Here is a 14,232-nt window from a genome sequence, read left to right as displayed (position 1 = left end):
ACCAAACTACTATGTACAACAAAGAAAAAGGGAACCACTAGGTAGGCACTTGTGAATGCAAGAAATTGAGCTGTTCCAACGACCATCACTGGCAGTAAGAAGGAACTGAGCAGGCAGCCGTAAAAGGTGCCACTCCAAAGGTCTCCACAGCCGACTTGACGGATACCGCTAGGGGAAAGACGTCTGATGATCATGCATGCGGCGTGCGCACACATCTATTGGAATGCACATGAGCAATCACTCAAAGAAGAACTAATACTTATTATGATGAAATTAGACTCATCTTTTCCTTGAAATCCCCCCCTCCCCCATTAGTCCATTACCATTAAAAATCCAATTTTGGTTTTCCATCTCCGGGATTCATTATACAGCATAAAGCACACTGATGGCACATCAGTTTCACTACTTACCCTATCACCAGACACAAGGCGGGTACCATTAGTACTCCACTTTAGAACAGTAATTTCAGCATTATGGTTGGGGGGTACTGTGTGGTGCTCTTTGTCCTGTTTGTTAAGCACCACCACTTCCCCTGTCTCCCAGCCCACTGCAAGGATCAGTCGGGATGGGTGCCAGCTAAGGGATTTGGCCCGAAAACTCCTTTCAGTGTGTGAATCAGGCACATGCTCTCCCTGCAAATGGAAACAAACAAACCTCATTACAGCGATTTGGGATAAACTCTCTTCCAATTCAACACACATCTGCCCTCCACCAAGTAAGATATTTTCTGCCATAGAGGCAAGATAAGCATAGACCACACTGCAGTAATGTCTGAAGTGGGGCCACACAAGACCTTTCTTTCCTATGTTGTTCACAAGTACTTCACGTGTATAAATATTTGTTTTAAAAAAGTGATAGGACAATTATTTATGAACACACACAATATTGGTATTAAAAGTCTCCGACACTAAAGAAACTTTCATTCATGAACTGGGGACTGAGAAGGTTTCTAGGACTGAAGGTACAAGAGGACACTTTTGACAGTTAAGGTGAGTGATGGAATATTTTTCTACAGGCCAACTTCTGTTGTTGAAAGAGACAAGCTTTCAAGCTACACAGAGCTCTTCTTCGGGTCTGGGAAAGGTGCCTAGAGTGTCACAGCCAAATATAAGGTGGAACAGATTGTTCAGCATAAGTAGTTAACTTATATTCTCAGAGACTGTTCAAGGTGAAGTGGTTCATTAACACACCTCAGTCATATGACAAAAGAGGAGGTTTAGTGGGTTTAAAAGACTGCCTGTCTTCTTTCTGGACTATTCTCGAATTCTCATATTTGAGCAAAAAAATATAGTTGTTACTCTATGGTACTATTATTTTAGATGCAGTTGTGATAAAAAATAAAGAACTGAAATAGGCAGATCTTCCTTTTACAAGCTCACCTTTAAAGTATTACTGAGCGTCAGTGAATGCAATAAGTAATACTAAATTAGCAGTATGGTAATAATACTTAAATAACTTCATTGACTTATTTTGTCTAAAGACTATCCACCTTCAAGATCACCATCATTTTCTATACTTCTGAGTTATCTGACAACGATAGTGTTTCAGTCACATCAGGTATGTCACATAGCCATAGTATAGCACCTTTAGCAAAAAGAAAAAAAAATCTCCATCATCCAGAAACAACCATACATAAGTTTGTGGTAAGAACCAGCAGATTACAAAATAAGAGGTAATTGATGAAAAAACAACTGCCTGGTTTGTTTATGCAACAAAATCTCCTTTCCACATAATTGAGAACCCACACTTCATTAACATGGCTCAGTCATTAAGACCAGGATACAGTCCACCCAACAGAGTAGATGTTGCAGGCAAATTGCTGGATAAAGTGTATGAAAGCGAAATTGAGCAGCGTGCAAAAGGTCTAGAGGGTAAAATTGTTAACCTGAGTCTTGATGGGTGGAGCAAAGTCCACAATCATCCTGTTGTATGTGCCTGTGAGATAACAGAAGGAGGGAATGTTTTCCTTACAGAAAGGATTAATACATCAGGAAATGTACACACAGCAAAATACGTACAAGAAGTAGCAGTAAAAGCTGTAACAAACTGTGGAAAAAAAATTCAAACGTCTAGTATGCAGTTTGGTCACAGACAATACTGCAAATGTATCCACGATGAGAAGAAATTATTTAGAAGAGAATCCTAAACTAATAACATATGGTTGCAGTGCTCATTTGACCTACCTCCTAGCCAAAGACTTCAGTGTTCCAGAAATAAAGCCTAATAGGGAAGTATTTTGCAATTTCAACAACAACCACTTTGCAACAGCTGCTCTGAAAAAAAGTGGGAGGAACCAAGCTAACTCTCCCACAAGAGAAGACATGCAATGGAACTCAATAGTGGACTGTTTTGAGCACTGTATCAAGAACTGGCCTAATCTGATGACAGTTGGTGAACAAAATAGTGAAAAAATAGATGGCACTGTTACAGCCAAAGTTCTCAACATTGGGCTTAAGAGAAATGTTGAACACATGTAGCGTACCCTGAAGCCTATTTCTGTAGCCTTGAACAAAATGCAGGGAAATAGCTATTTCATTGCTGACACTGTTGAAATTTGGAAGGAACTGAGTGAGGTCTTAAAAAGAGAAATATGCACTGACAGAGTTAAATTACAAGCATTAAAAAACACAAATGGGACAAGAACTATCTCCAGCTCAATATTCTCAATACTCGGTACCAGGGTCAAACCTTAACTGCTGAAGAAGGGGAGTTGGCTATGACATGGACATCCAGCAATCATCCCTCCATAATGCCAACTATAATAAACTTCAGATGAGCCATTCACAACATATTTGTTTGATGATGATGTTTTAAAGAAAGTCACACCAGTGACCTGGTAGAAGTCACTTAAGTACTTGGATTCAGAGACTGTTGAAGTGATAATCTCACTTTTAACAGCAGTAGCTTCTTCTGCTAGTGTAGAAAGAATTTTTTCCTTTGGACTAATTCATTCCAAACTGAGAAATCTTTTGGAACCTGGAAAGGCAAGAAAGCTTGTTTTTTTTTTTTCCAGGTTATGAACAAACAGGAAAATGAAGGTGAAGACGACCGAGTTAGCTGCAGAAGCCAATACTTTAAGTTTCTCATATTGACCTGGCTGACATAGTCGATTAAATTTTTGGGTTGTTTTTTTTTGGTTTTTTTTTTTTTTTTTAGATATTTAACTAAAATAGTTAAATGAAAAACAATTTTAACAAAAACAAGCCTGATTTTAAAGATCTTGAATGTTAAGCATACAAATTTTTGAGTTTAGTTTTGTTAAAATTATGTATGTTTGCTGTTGAAAAAAAAAATCCAGAATAAATAACATTTTTGTTTTAGTTAAATAGAACAATTTAAACGTCTGTCCGGTGATGTTCTCCTCCTAATACAGCATGGCAAGAAAATCCACCAAATATTAATCATTAACCTGTTGAACTGGAGATATTTATGAAGTCATTGGGATATCAACTATCTGCTTCAATTACCTTTGGTAAATGAAATAACCAAATCGTTCATTTTTGGATATAGCTGTAAAACTAATCTTAAAAGTTTTCAAAATAAATCACTTAAAAATGTATAGTGTGTACCTTCTAAAAATGAAACCTACATCTATCTCTGAGTTGTGAAGAATATGTATTAAGGTTATAACAACCAACAAAAATGCACTTTTATGTAGTAATCTATGATTAAAGTGAGTCTTCCTGACTAGGGATTTAAATCAAATCCACCCTGCTTGAGAAGTCTATAAACAGTTCTTGCGGGGGGTGTCACTGTCCACACTAGGGAAATCATGCTAGAACTGCAGTAAGCAATAACCATAACATGGACAGATCCTATATGATAAAATAATCTGACTCTAGCAAACTGGCTCACCCTCTGGGTGGAGAAATTATTCTGTTTTTTACATTCCCTGATACGGAGAACACAGATTTAAGCTGAAGCCTCAATAAATATTTCCTTGGGGCTGAATATCCCAGGGCTACCCGGGGAGGGGGTGCAAGTGGGGCAATTTGCCCCAGGCCCCACAGGGCCCCCTCCATGAGAATATAGTATTCTATGGTATTGCAACTTTTTTTTAGGGAAGGGGCCCCTGAAATTGCTTTGCCCCAGGCCCACTGAATCCTCTGGGCAACCCTGGAATATCCCAAGATAAATTTTGGCTTGGTGTTCACAAGAACTAAGCAGGCATCCATTTCACTGTCACTTTTTTCCCCTTAAATCAAACTAATGACTTCTCAAGCTACATCCTTCTTGCTTTGCCTATTATAAATTTCAAATATTGCCAATGGAAATATTTTTTCCTTGGTTTGTGTGTACACAGGGGGGAAAAACCCAACATTTAGTGATAAAAATCCAATTCTTCCAAGCCTAACAGCTTTAAACCTAATAGAGGCTAAATCATAATATACTGATTGTCATCTTGGGACATTATTATTCTATGATTCTATCAAGTTGCAGTGGGGGAGGTTTAGGTTGGATATTAGGAAAAACTTTTTCACTAGGAGGGTGGTGAAGCACTGGAATGGGTTACCAAGGGAGGTGGTGGAATCTCCATCCTTAGAGGTTTTTAAGGTCAGGCTTGACAAAGCCCTGGCTGGGATGATTTAGTTGGGAATTGCTTTGAGCAGGGGGGTTGTACTAGAGGACCTCCTGAGGTCCCTTCCAACCCTGATATTCTATGATATGAAGTAATGCTTAATCCATGGTATGTTGCTGTATATTTGGCAGGTATAGTTGTATTTCTCATTCTATGACCACTAGGTAGCCCCTAGATCAATGGTATGCTGGCAATCAGCACAAAGAAAAAGAAAAATAGTCAGTACTCTGTAAAACTCAAGGTGGTGTTTCTGTTGTTTAGATACAATTAATTCATGAGGAACTCCCTGCTGACTTCAGGAAAGTCTAAAATCAAATAGGACAATCTGATTAGCCATCAATATCACTGAACTTTATGAGTAACCAAAATTGATAGAGAAGGATTCCAGGAATATAAACTAGCCAACAAAATATATGTATTTAAAAAAAACCTGCTAAACTTCATAATTCTGTTCCACCACAGATATAACAGCAATCAAGAGATCACAGCAAAGTAACATCAAGACCAAAGTAGAAGTTCCTGGATGCTTACCTGTTCCAAATAGATATCCACACTGCCTCCAGATGTTGGGCTAACGGAAGCAACAGCCAGAAGCGGATGAAGAGGGTGCCAAGTTATGTGGGAAGGGGACCCAACTGAATCAGGGACTTCTATTCTGTGATCAACATACACAGCCATAGTGACATTACATAGTCCCAGGTAAAGTCCAGATCTGTGCAAGGAAAGAAAGAAAAAAACATTTCTATCAGATTAAATTAAGAACTGGGCAAGATTAAAAAAAAAAAAAAATTATGCCTTCTTCACTGTACTATGGTGAAAATAAAAAGGGTGAAAGTGACGTTTTGGTACAATCTTTAAAAGCACAAAATTTCCCATACTGAAATAGTCCAATGGTCCACAAGCCAGTATCTTGCCTCTAGCAGTGGCCTGAACTGGATTATTTCAAAGAAAAGTGAAGGAATCCAGAGTTTCCCTGACGAATGTACAGCAACATACCATGGATTAAACATTACTTCATGTCTCAAGATGACAATCAGTATACTAGCTTTAAATCTAATAGAGGCTAAATCATGTTAGGCTTAGTCAGGCTTGGAAGAATTGGATTTTTATCACTCTGTTGATAAACATCCATTTCCCTGTATTCACACAGATATAACAAAATAGGCAGCAGAGACAAACTCCTCCCACCCCCTATACAGTACAGTACTGTGTTAAATGTAAACTACTAAAATATAAAGGGAAAGTTTAAAAGAAATTAACAAGGTAAGGAAATTGTTTCTGTCCTTGATTCATTTAAATGAAGATAGTTAAAAGCAACATTTTTCTTCTGCATAGTAAAGTTTCAAAGCTGTATTAAGTCAATGTTCAATTGTAAGATTTTGAAAGAACAACAATGTTTAGTCCACAGTCACAAACATTTCAGTGTTATGAACAACATCCATTCCCGAGGTGTTCACAACTCTGAAGTTTTACTGGAATGTGTGAAAGAGAGTGTACAGTAGAATAGGACAGACACTCATCATCTACTGCAGGAATTTCCAATATCCAATGCCGTAGAACTGGAGTCTCAAGGGATTAAGGCTTAAAAACATATTCACAGTAACCAAACAGAACATAGAACATACAGTGTTTGCTTCTCCAAGCTTCTGTTATTATAATTGTATAAATTAGCAACCACTTCGCAACTTTGTTAAAACATAAAAAGCAATAATAAAAATAAACTAAAAAGACATGACATAAGAGTATATATACATTTTGGACTTGGACATACATTGTCTGCTATTAAGCAGTCTTTACAAAAGTTATAATTTGATTAGGCTAATCAATATTGCAAAATTTGATTCTAGTGCTTATTCTGAAGAAATTATCTTTATTAGGAATTAATTTGTAGTGACATTCCTCCTGGGCAAACCTATACATTCTAGGTTTAACAGCAATATACATCTGCAGTGTCTCAGAATCAGCAAGAAAACATGCTCTCTCTCACACACACAACACATGCTATATATAAAGAAACAGGAGTCTGGCATATGTGATTTTACTTCAGGATACAAAGACTGTATGGTAGAACACCAAATCATTCTTTATTCTTCATGGTAGCAGCAAAACATTAAAATGTTTGCAGACAAATCAACACAAATGTACTGTTCCTCCAAAATTCTGAACTGCTGAGCTACAGCAGAAGCTGGGGACAGATCCTGGAACCTTCATGAGTTCAACAAGTGTATGAATAAGGAGTCCTTGCAGAGTAAAGGTTTCAGGATAAAATCTTTGGCTCCTGCTGATAGGTTTCTGCATGCTCTCAAGAATAAAATTAAAAGGAAAGAACCCAGGCAGATAGAGGAGGAGATGTACCCACCTTGTGCTAGGGCAGAGAAGCTGAGAGATGCTAGTCACTGACAAAATTCAATGTGATTTCAGGCATCTAATCTGAGATGTATGCCTGAAATTATTTGTAAAATACACAACCACCACCACCACCCCCTTCCCCCCTAAACCCTCCTGTTCCCCCTTCTCCCCAACCTGCTTCTGCAGCCCCTTCTTCCTCAACCCATGTACACCCCTTCTGTGCCCTTTCTCCCCTAATCCCTCCTGATCCCTAAACCCTGTACTCCCTTCTCTCCAACCCCTCCTGCACCTTTCTTAACTAACCCCTGCACTGTTCCAACTTTGCCCCTAACCCTGCACCCCCTCCTGCACCCACATGAGGAAAGTGACCTGGAGGCATGGAGCAGCTGGCATTGCTGTTTGCGTACACCTCCAATGCTGCTCCTCCATGGCCCCTCCTCCCTGGGAGGGAGGGAGCAAGCAGCAATATCCAGCACTCCCTGCATCCAGATACTTTCCCCACTTGGGTTGTGTAAGGGGAGAGCAGAAGCTCTTAACACAGCACAGGTGAGCAAAGGACCTGGATATAGGGAGCCATGCTGTTTCTCCTCACACACACCCTCAACCCCCAGCGGGGTACGGAGGAACTTTGTGGGGGGGAACAATTTGTATAGTGGGGGGTGCAGAAAGCCATTGAACAAAACTGTAAACCCTGCATATAATGGAAACCACTTCAAGCCAGGGGGTGCAGCAACATCCCCAGAACCCCTAGTTGCAGCACTTTTGCTGCTTGCCCCTAAACCCCCACCCCCACCCCTTGCCTCTGCTGGGAGGAAGCAGGGAGAAACCTGGGCACTCCCCTGCCAATGTTCAACTCTGTACTGCCATGCAGCACCCTCCTGACCATGACATCCACACAGCCCACCCCTAAGGTTGGCGCTGCCCATATGGGTTTCAGTGTGGGGAGAAAGGTGACAGGTAGGGGTGTGCAGTCAGAGTATTTGGGAGGCCTGTACCATGATGCAATCTACTTCTCTGGTGGACCATCCTTGTTTGGTAAAGGCCTCGTATAGGGTATGTCTACACTTAAAATGCTACAGCGTAGACACTACCTACATCAACAGAAGGGCAGGTGGCTTACCTACACCAATGGGAATCCCAAGAGGCAGTAGCTAGGTCAACAAAAAGACTTTTGTAGCATTGTCTACACCAAGAGTTCGGTTGGTAGAGGAACACCTCTCAGTGATGTAGATTTTTCACATCCCTGAGAGATGTAACTATATCAACATAAATTCCTAGCATGGACCAGGCCTAACTGTGTTAAGGTATACATCCCTGACTTTCTCCTCGGATTACGTTCTGTGGTATCTGAGTGCATGGCTGTAGAGAACAGATTCATTGGTGTGTTTGGGGTGGCTACTGGGTCTTTGAAGGTAGGTGGGCTGATCCATGGGTTTCATACTGCTGTATGTAGAGTTCCATTGTTGAAGCTGATCATGGTGTACAGGAAGTTTATGCTAGTGCTGCGTTGTGGAGAAAGTTTAATGGATGTAAGGGGGAGTTGTAGTGGAAATATGAGGAAGTTTAGGTCATCTGTGCAGAGGATGAAAATGTCATCAATACAGCTCAGGTAAATCATTGGTTTAGTGATGCATTTGTCCAGGAATTCTTCTTCAAGGTGGCCCATGAAGAGGTTAGCATTTTAGGGAGCCATCTTAGTACCCACTGCTGTTCCTAGGGTATGGGCAAAGAGTTTTTTTGTTCAATGTAAAATTATTATGCAGGAGGATTAAATACATGAGTTCGGTGATGTGTTTGGGCTGGATATCAGAGGGCTGTCCATTGTCTTGTAGATATTTGAGGCAGGCCATGACCCTATTATTGTGAGGTATGTTGGTGTATAGGGAGAGGACATGCTTGGTGGCAAGGATGGTGTTCTGAGGGAGGTTGTTAATGTTGCAGAGTTTTTGGAAAAGTCAGTTGTATCACAGAGGAAGCTGGCCCTTTGCGTGGTGAGTGGTTTGAGGATGGTTTCTAGAAGTCTCTGTAGTCCTTCAGTAAGAGTGCCATAGCCAGATATGATGGGTCTGCCTGGTTCCATTTTTTGCATATCTTGAGAAGCTTGTAGAAGTCCCTGGGGTGGGTATGTGGGGGATGAGGTTGTAGAGAGTCTCTTGTAGTTATTTGGGGAAGGATTTGAGGATATCCTTAAATTCCTGGGTAAATTGTGGTGTAGGATGTTCTTGGAGTTATTTATAGTAGATGTAGTTACCTGTGACACTGAGTAAAAGCTAAATGCATTTCCCAGACCTGAAGAAGAGCTCCGAAAAGCTCAAAAGCTTGTATCTCTCACCAACAGAAGTTGGTCCAATAAAAGATATCACCTCACCCACCTTGTCTCTCTACTCTCCTGAGACCGACACGGCTACAAAAATACTACATATATTCCAAAAAGGCATAGACTGTAGTTAAAATCTAGTTACACATAAATGTGAAATCCTTGCAGATTTGGTAGTACTACTATGTAATTTTAGAGTCAACCACCAACAGAGGACACTCCTAGTTTCTCTCTGAAAACCTACATGAAATTGCCATAATAAGCTTACTTATATATTTAAATAACTAGACCACGGTACTGAGTCAAAGCTCTAAAACCACACCAGTGATGCTTGCTGTAACCTGGTAAATGAGATAGCCACATATCCACTGAAGCATCAAACTTCTGATTTTGTAGCTTTGCCTCTGAAAATCCAGAAGTGTTTAACCCCTTCAAACTTACCATACCTAAGAAACGTTTTCAGACATAAGGCCAGGATTGTCTTTCATTGCTGTAAGTTCTAGCACTTCTTATTTTTTACAAAAAGTCTCAAACAGGAAAGCCTCTCCTTGGAAAGTTAGAGACTTCAGTCACATGAGTGATTAAATCCATCATGAAATACAACATCTACAAATATGCCAGTCTTTATTAAGGAAATAATCTTCCAAACCCAGGCTACACTAGCTCCAATGCATTTTCTTAAATATGTTTTAAGTGACTAGCAGCCAAATAGTATTTTAATTGTTGCCTTCAGAGCTCTGGCCTAAGGATCAACCCCAAATATATAAGGGATACTTCTGAAATACCACCAAGGTGCCCCAAACATGTTTCAAGAACTTGGAGTTGAAGTACTCTTTTGGGACTTTGGCTTTCAATGGGTCTCCATTCAGGCACAGCCGTCCATAAGTGTGTTAGAATCTGCATGCCTACTAGTAGTTCATTAAGAAATGTGAGTAACATTTTTCACATGAGGTTTGTTCTCTCTCCAGTCCAAGAGAATTGCGTGTGCAGTGGAATGTTTTATTTTGGTAGGGTTTTGTTTTGGAACTTTATATAGTAACATGTCTTTCTAACTAAAAATCAAACTGCTTAAGAGAGAGAGAGAGAGAGAATTCTTTTTGAGATCCAGATTAGCAAGTTTAAGGTTGAGGTTCTTGCAATGCATAAAAACAAACCAGCACACCTTTGAACAGTCCTCATCCACAGCTGCACCATTTAGATTCAGGCAAACAAATTATGATTACAGTTCTTCTGTCCTGATCTCTACATCTCCTAAAGATGTTTTATATTCCATGCGTGATACTATCAGCTGAGCTACCCCAGATTCCAAATCAACTTCCTCAACAAAGGTTTCCCCTCTTGCTTAGTTACATACCTGTCCGTGAATCCAGCAGCAAATACAATAAACAAAAAGAACAGGAGTACTGGTAGCACCTTAGAGACTAACAAAAACACTAACCCAGGAACCTATCCATACAACAATGCCGATGCCAACTCTGTCCACATATCTATTCAAGTGACACCATCATAGGACCTAATCACATCAGCCACACCATCAGGGGCTCGTTCACCAGCACATCTACCAACGTGATATATGCCATCATGTGCCAGCAATGTCCCTCTGCCATGTACATTGGTCGAACCGGACAGTCTCTACGCAAAAGAATAAAACAGACACAAAATCTGACATCAGGAAACCTAACATTCAAAAACCCAGTAGGAGAACACTTCAATCTCTCTAATCACTCAGTGACAGATGTTAAGGTGGCAATTTTGCAACAGAAAAGCTTTTCAACAGACTCCAATGAGAAGCTGCTGAACTTGAATTAATATGCAAACTAGATACCATTAACTTAGGTTTGAACAAAGACTGGGAATGGCTAGGTCATTACACTAATTGAATCTATTTCCCCATGTTAAAGTATCCTCACACCTTCGTGTCAACTGTCTGAAATGGGCCATCTTGATTATCACTTCAAAAGTTTTTCTCCCCTGCTGATAATAGCTTCTCTTAATTAAATAGCCTCTTACAGTTGGTATGGGTACTTCCACCTTTTCACTTTCTCTGTATGTATAAATATCTTCTCATGCATCTGATGAAGTGGGTATTCACCCACAAAAGCTCATAATCCAAAACATCTGTTAGTCTATAAGGTGCCACAGGACTCTGCTGCTTTTACAGATCCAGATTCACATGGCTACTCCTCTGATACTATCTTCTTACTGTGTGTTCCATTCTATGCATCCAATTAAGTAGGCTGTAGCCCACGAAAGCTCATGCTCAAACAAATTTGTTAGTCTTTAAAGGTGCCATAAGTACTCCTGTTCTTTTTGCTGATATAAACTAGCACAGCTGCTACTCTTACATCTGTGCCCTTTATCTGCAGTTTTCAAAGCCAAGTTTAATGGGACATTGTCCATATAAATTCAGTTTTAAAAAATGCTCTTACCCATTTAAGAATCTAAAATAGTAAACTTTAAAGTGAAAAGGACTGTAAAAGTCTAATTTAGACCCTGAACCAACAATGAACTCCATGTGGGCAGAATCCATTCATCTTTACCAAAAGACACTGGCCAATTTCTCTCCCTCTCCCCACCCACCAGTTTATTTATTAGTTCATATTTTTGTGTTCAAATTATTTATTAAAATGTACTGCTTTGTTGCTGTACATCAGTAAACAAATCAAATGGACTGTTAAACAGAAAAATAGAATATTTTACAAACAGGAAAAATATTTTTAAAAAAACCTTTTTCTAATCATGATTAAGCATAAGATTTGATTCTACAACAGGCATCTTCAAGATCACTCTCTTCCACTACAATAAAAGATCTGACCCTTAACGGCAAGTTTCTTAAACTCTTTCAATAGACGACTTCTCCAATGTGTAGCTCATAGTCATTACGTTGGTGGTTCGTGCGTTCTTCTCTTACAAGCCGCGGAGACGCTCAAAAAATTTCAAGTGTATGTTTATTATGCTGAGACTAAATTCCAGAGGGTAAGAAGCTAGGTGAAAATGCATTGGGTCGGTGCTTACAGACTCGGAGAGCGCCGTAACGCAGGCAGTATGTAGTGTAACAAACTGCTACTGGCAGCAAATTACGTCAGATAGTTTTCCACACTTCGCCGGACTGGAGGCCAAGAGACCCCCCCGCGCACACAAAGGTTCCGAAAGCTAAATTGGGTCCATAACCAGACACCGACCTCCCACCCCTCCCGAACAGACCAGACGCCCGCAGGACGAGCCCGACCCCCCGCACCAGGCCGGACGGGCCCGGCGCCCAAACAGCTTCTCGCAGAGGTGGGGGCAAAGCAACCGCACATCCGGCCGTTCTCTGAGGCCTGCGGCCCGGGACCCCTCTGTCCGCACCCCGCAGTTCCACGCACTCTTACCCGCCGCTAGTAACAGCGCAGATGGCCCAGTGCGTGGGGACAAGGACCCGCAGAGGCCTGCCTGGCGGCCTCCAGACCTCCACTCGCACCCAGATGCTTAGCGTTACCCTAACAACGGCAGAGCCCATGCCACGGAAACCGCCGAACCCGCCCGCGGGGAAGCCGAATGGTCACGGAAACCGCCGAAGAACGGTCTCACAGCTGCAGGAATGGGGCTGGCCCTTTAAATGAGGAGGTGAGAGGAGGGGCTGCTCCGCAGTCCCGTGCAGCGTGTGCCGCCTGCCCCTGGCTGCTCCCCCTGGTGAGAGGAGATCACACCAGCTGTCTTTTATAGGGAGCTTTTTCACCAGTAGCTCTAAAAGCACTTCACAAAGGCAGTCAGTCTCATTATCCCCCTTTTACAGATTGGGAAACTGACCCACAGAGCAGGGAGGTGACATGCCAGTGTCACCCAGCAGGCCAGTGACAGAGCTAGGAATAAAGGAGAAATTTACTCACCCTGTGCAGTAACTACGGTTATGTCTCTATGGGTGCTCCATGGTGAATACAGCAGCGCCCTGTGTGACAGGATGGGTCACAGAAACACACTTAGAAACTGAAAACAGATGTGCCAAGACTACTACTGCCCCTGCTTTCTCTGCCAGCTTGAGACTCCAGCACCCTGTCTTGTTAAGCCAGTCTGCTCCAACACATACCCAGGGTCTGAACCACATGCCCCAAATAAATCCATTTTACCCTGTATAAAGCTTATACAGGGTAAACTGATAAATTGTTCACCCTCTATAACACTGATAGAGAGAGATGCACAGCTGTTCTCCCCCCCATACCCAGGTATTAATGCATACTCTGGGTTAATTATTAAGTAAAAAGTGATTTTATTAAATACAGAAAGTAGGATTTAAGTGGTTCCAAGTAGTAACAGACAGAACAAAGTGAATTACCAAGCAAAATAAAACACAAAAGTCTACGTCTAACACAGTAATAAAACTGAATTCAGATAAAATCTCACCCTCAGAGATGTTTCAATAAGTTCCTTTCACAGACTAGACCCCTTCCAAGTCTGGGCACAATCTTTTCCCCTGGTACAGCTCTTGTTCCAGCTCAGGTGGTAGCTAGGGGATTTCTCATAATGGCTGCCCCCCTTTGTTCTGTTCCACCCATTATATATCTTTTGCATAAGGCAGGAATCCTTTGTCCCTCTCTTGGTTCCCACCCCCTCCGTCTCAATGGAAAAGCACTAGGTTAAAGATGGATTCCAGTTCAGGTGACATGATCACATGTCACTGTAAGACTTCATTGCCCTCTTGCCAGCACACAGGTATACAGGAAAACTTACAAGTAAAATAGAGCCATCTACAGTCAATTGTCCTGGTTGATGGGAGCCATCAAGATTCCAAACCACCAGCCCACACTTTGCATAATTACAATAGGCCCTCAGAGTTATATTTCATATTTCTAGTTTCAGATACAAGAGTGATACATTTATACAGATAGGATGACCACACTCAGTAGATTATAAGCTTTTTTATGATACCTTACAAGAGACCTTTTGCATGAAGCATATTTCAGTTATATGAAATTAGCATATTCAAACTTATTAGCAGATTTTCATAAAA

The 14,232-nt window shown here is 41.1% G+C and overlaps 2 protein-coding genes across 2 annotated transcripts in view; one reads left to right on the top strand and one right to left on the bottom strand.

Annotated features, from left to right (window-relative positions):
- IFT140 (intraflagellar transport 140) overlaps positions 1-12,750 on the bottom strand; it is a 237,089-nt gene extending 224,339 nt beyond the window's left edge. The window contains exons 1-3 of the mRNA XM_075069081.1: positions 12,617-12,750; positions 5,111-5,291; positions 411-632 (exon numbers count right to left, since the gene is read on the bottom strand). Coding sequence (XP_074925182.1) covers positions 411-632; positions 5,111-5,291; positions 12,617-12,744 — 531 coding nt within the window. The 5' untranslated portion in view covers positions 12,745-12,750. The remainder of the gene's footprint in view (positions 1-410; positions 633-5,110; positions 5,292-12,616) is intronic.
- The window catches only part of TELO2 (telomere maintenance 2), a 308,161-nt gene that overhangs the window by 264,239 nt on the left and 29,690 nt on the right, over positions 1-14,232 (top strand). The gene's annotated exons all lie outside the window — the stretch shown is intronic.

Source organism: Chelonoidis abingdonii, chromosome 9, assembly GCF_003597395.2.
Source record: "Chelonoidis abingdonii isolate Lonesome George chromosome 9, CheloAbing_2.0, whole genome shotgun sequence".
In the NCBI taxonomy this organism is placed as follows: Eukaryota; Metazoa; Chordata; order Testudines; family Testudinidae; genus Chelonoidis; species Chelonoidis abingdonii.
Note: the sequence above shows the minus strand (reverse complement) of the source record. Positions and strands in the feature narration are given on the sequence as shown.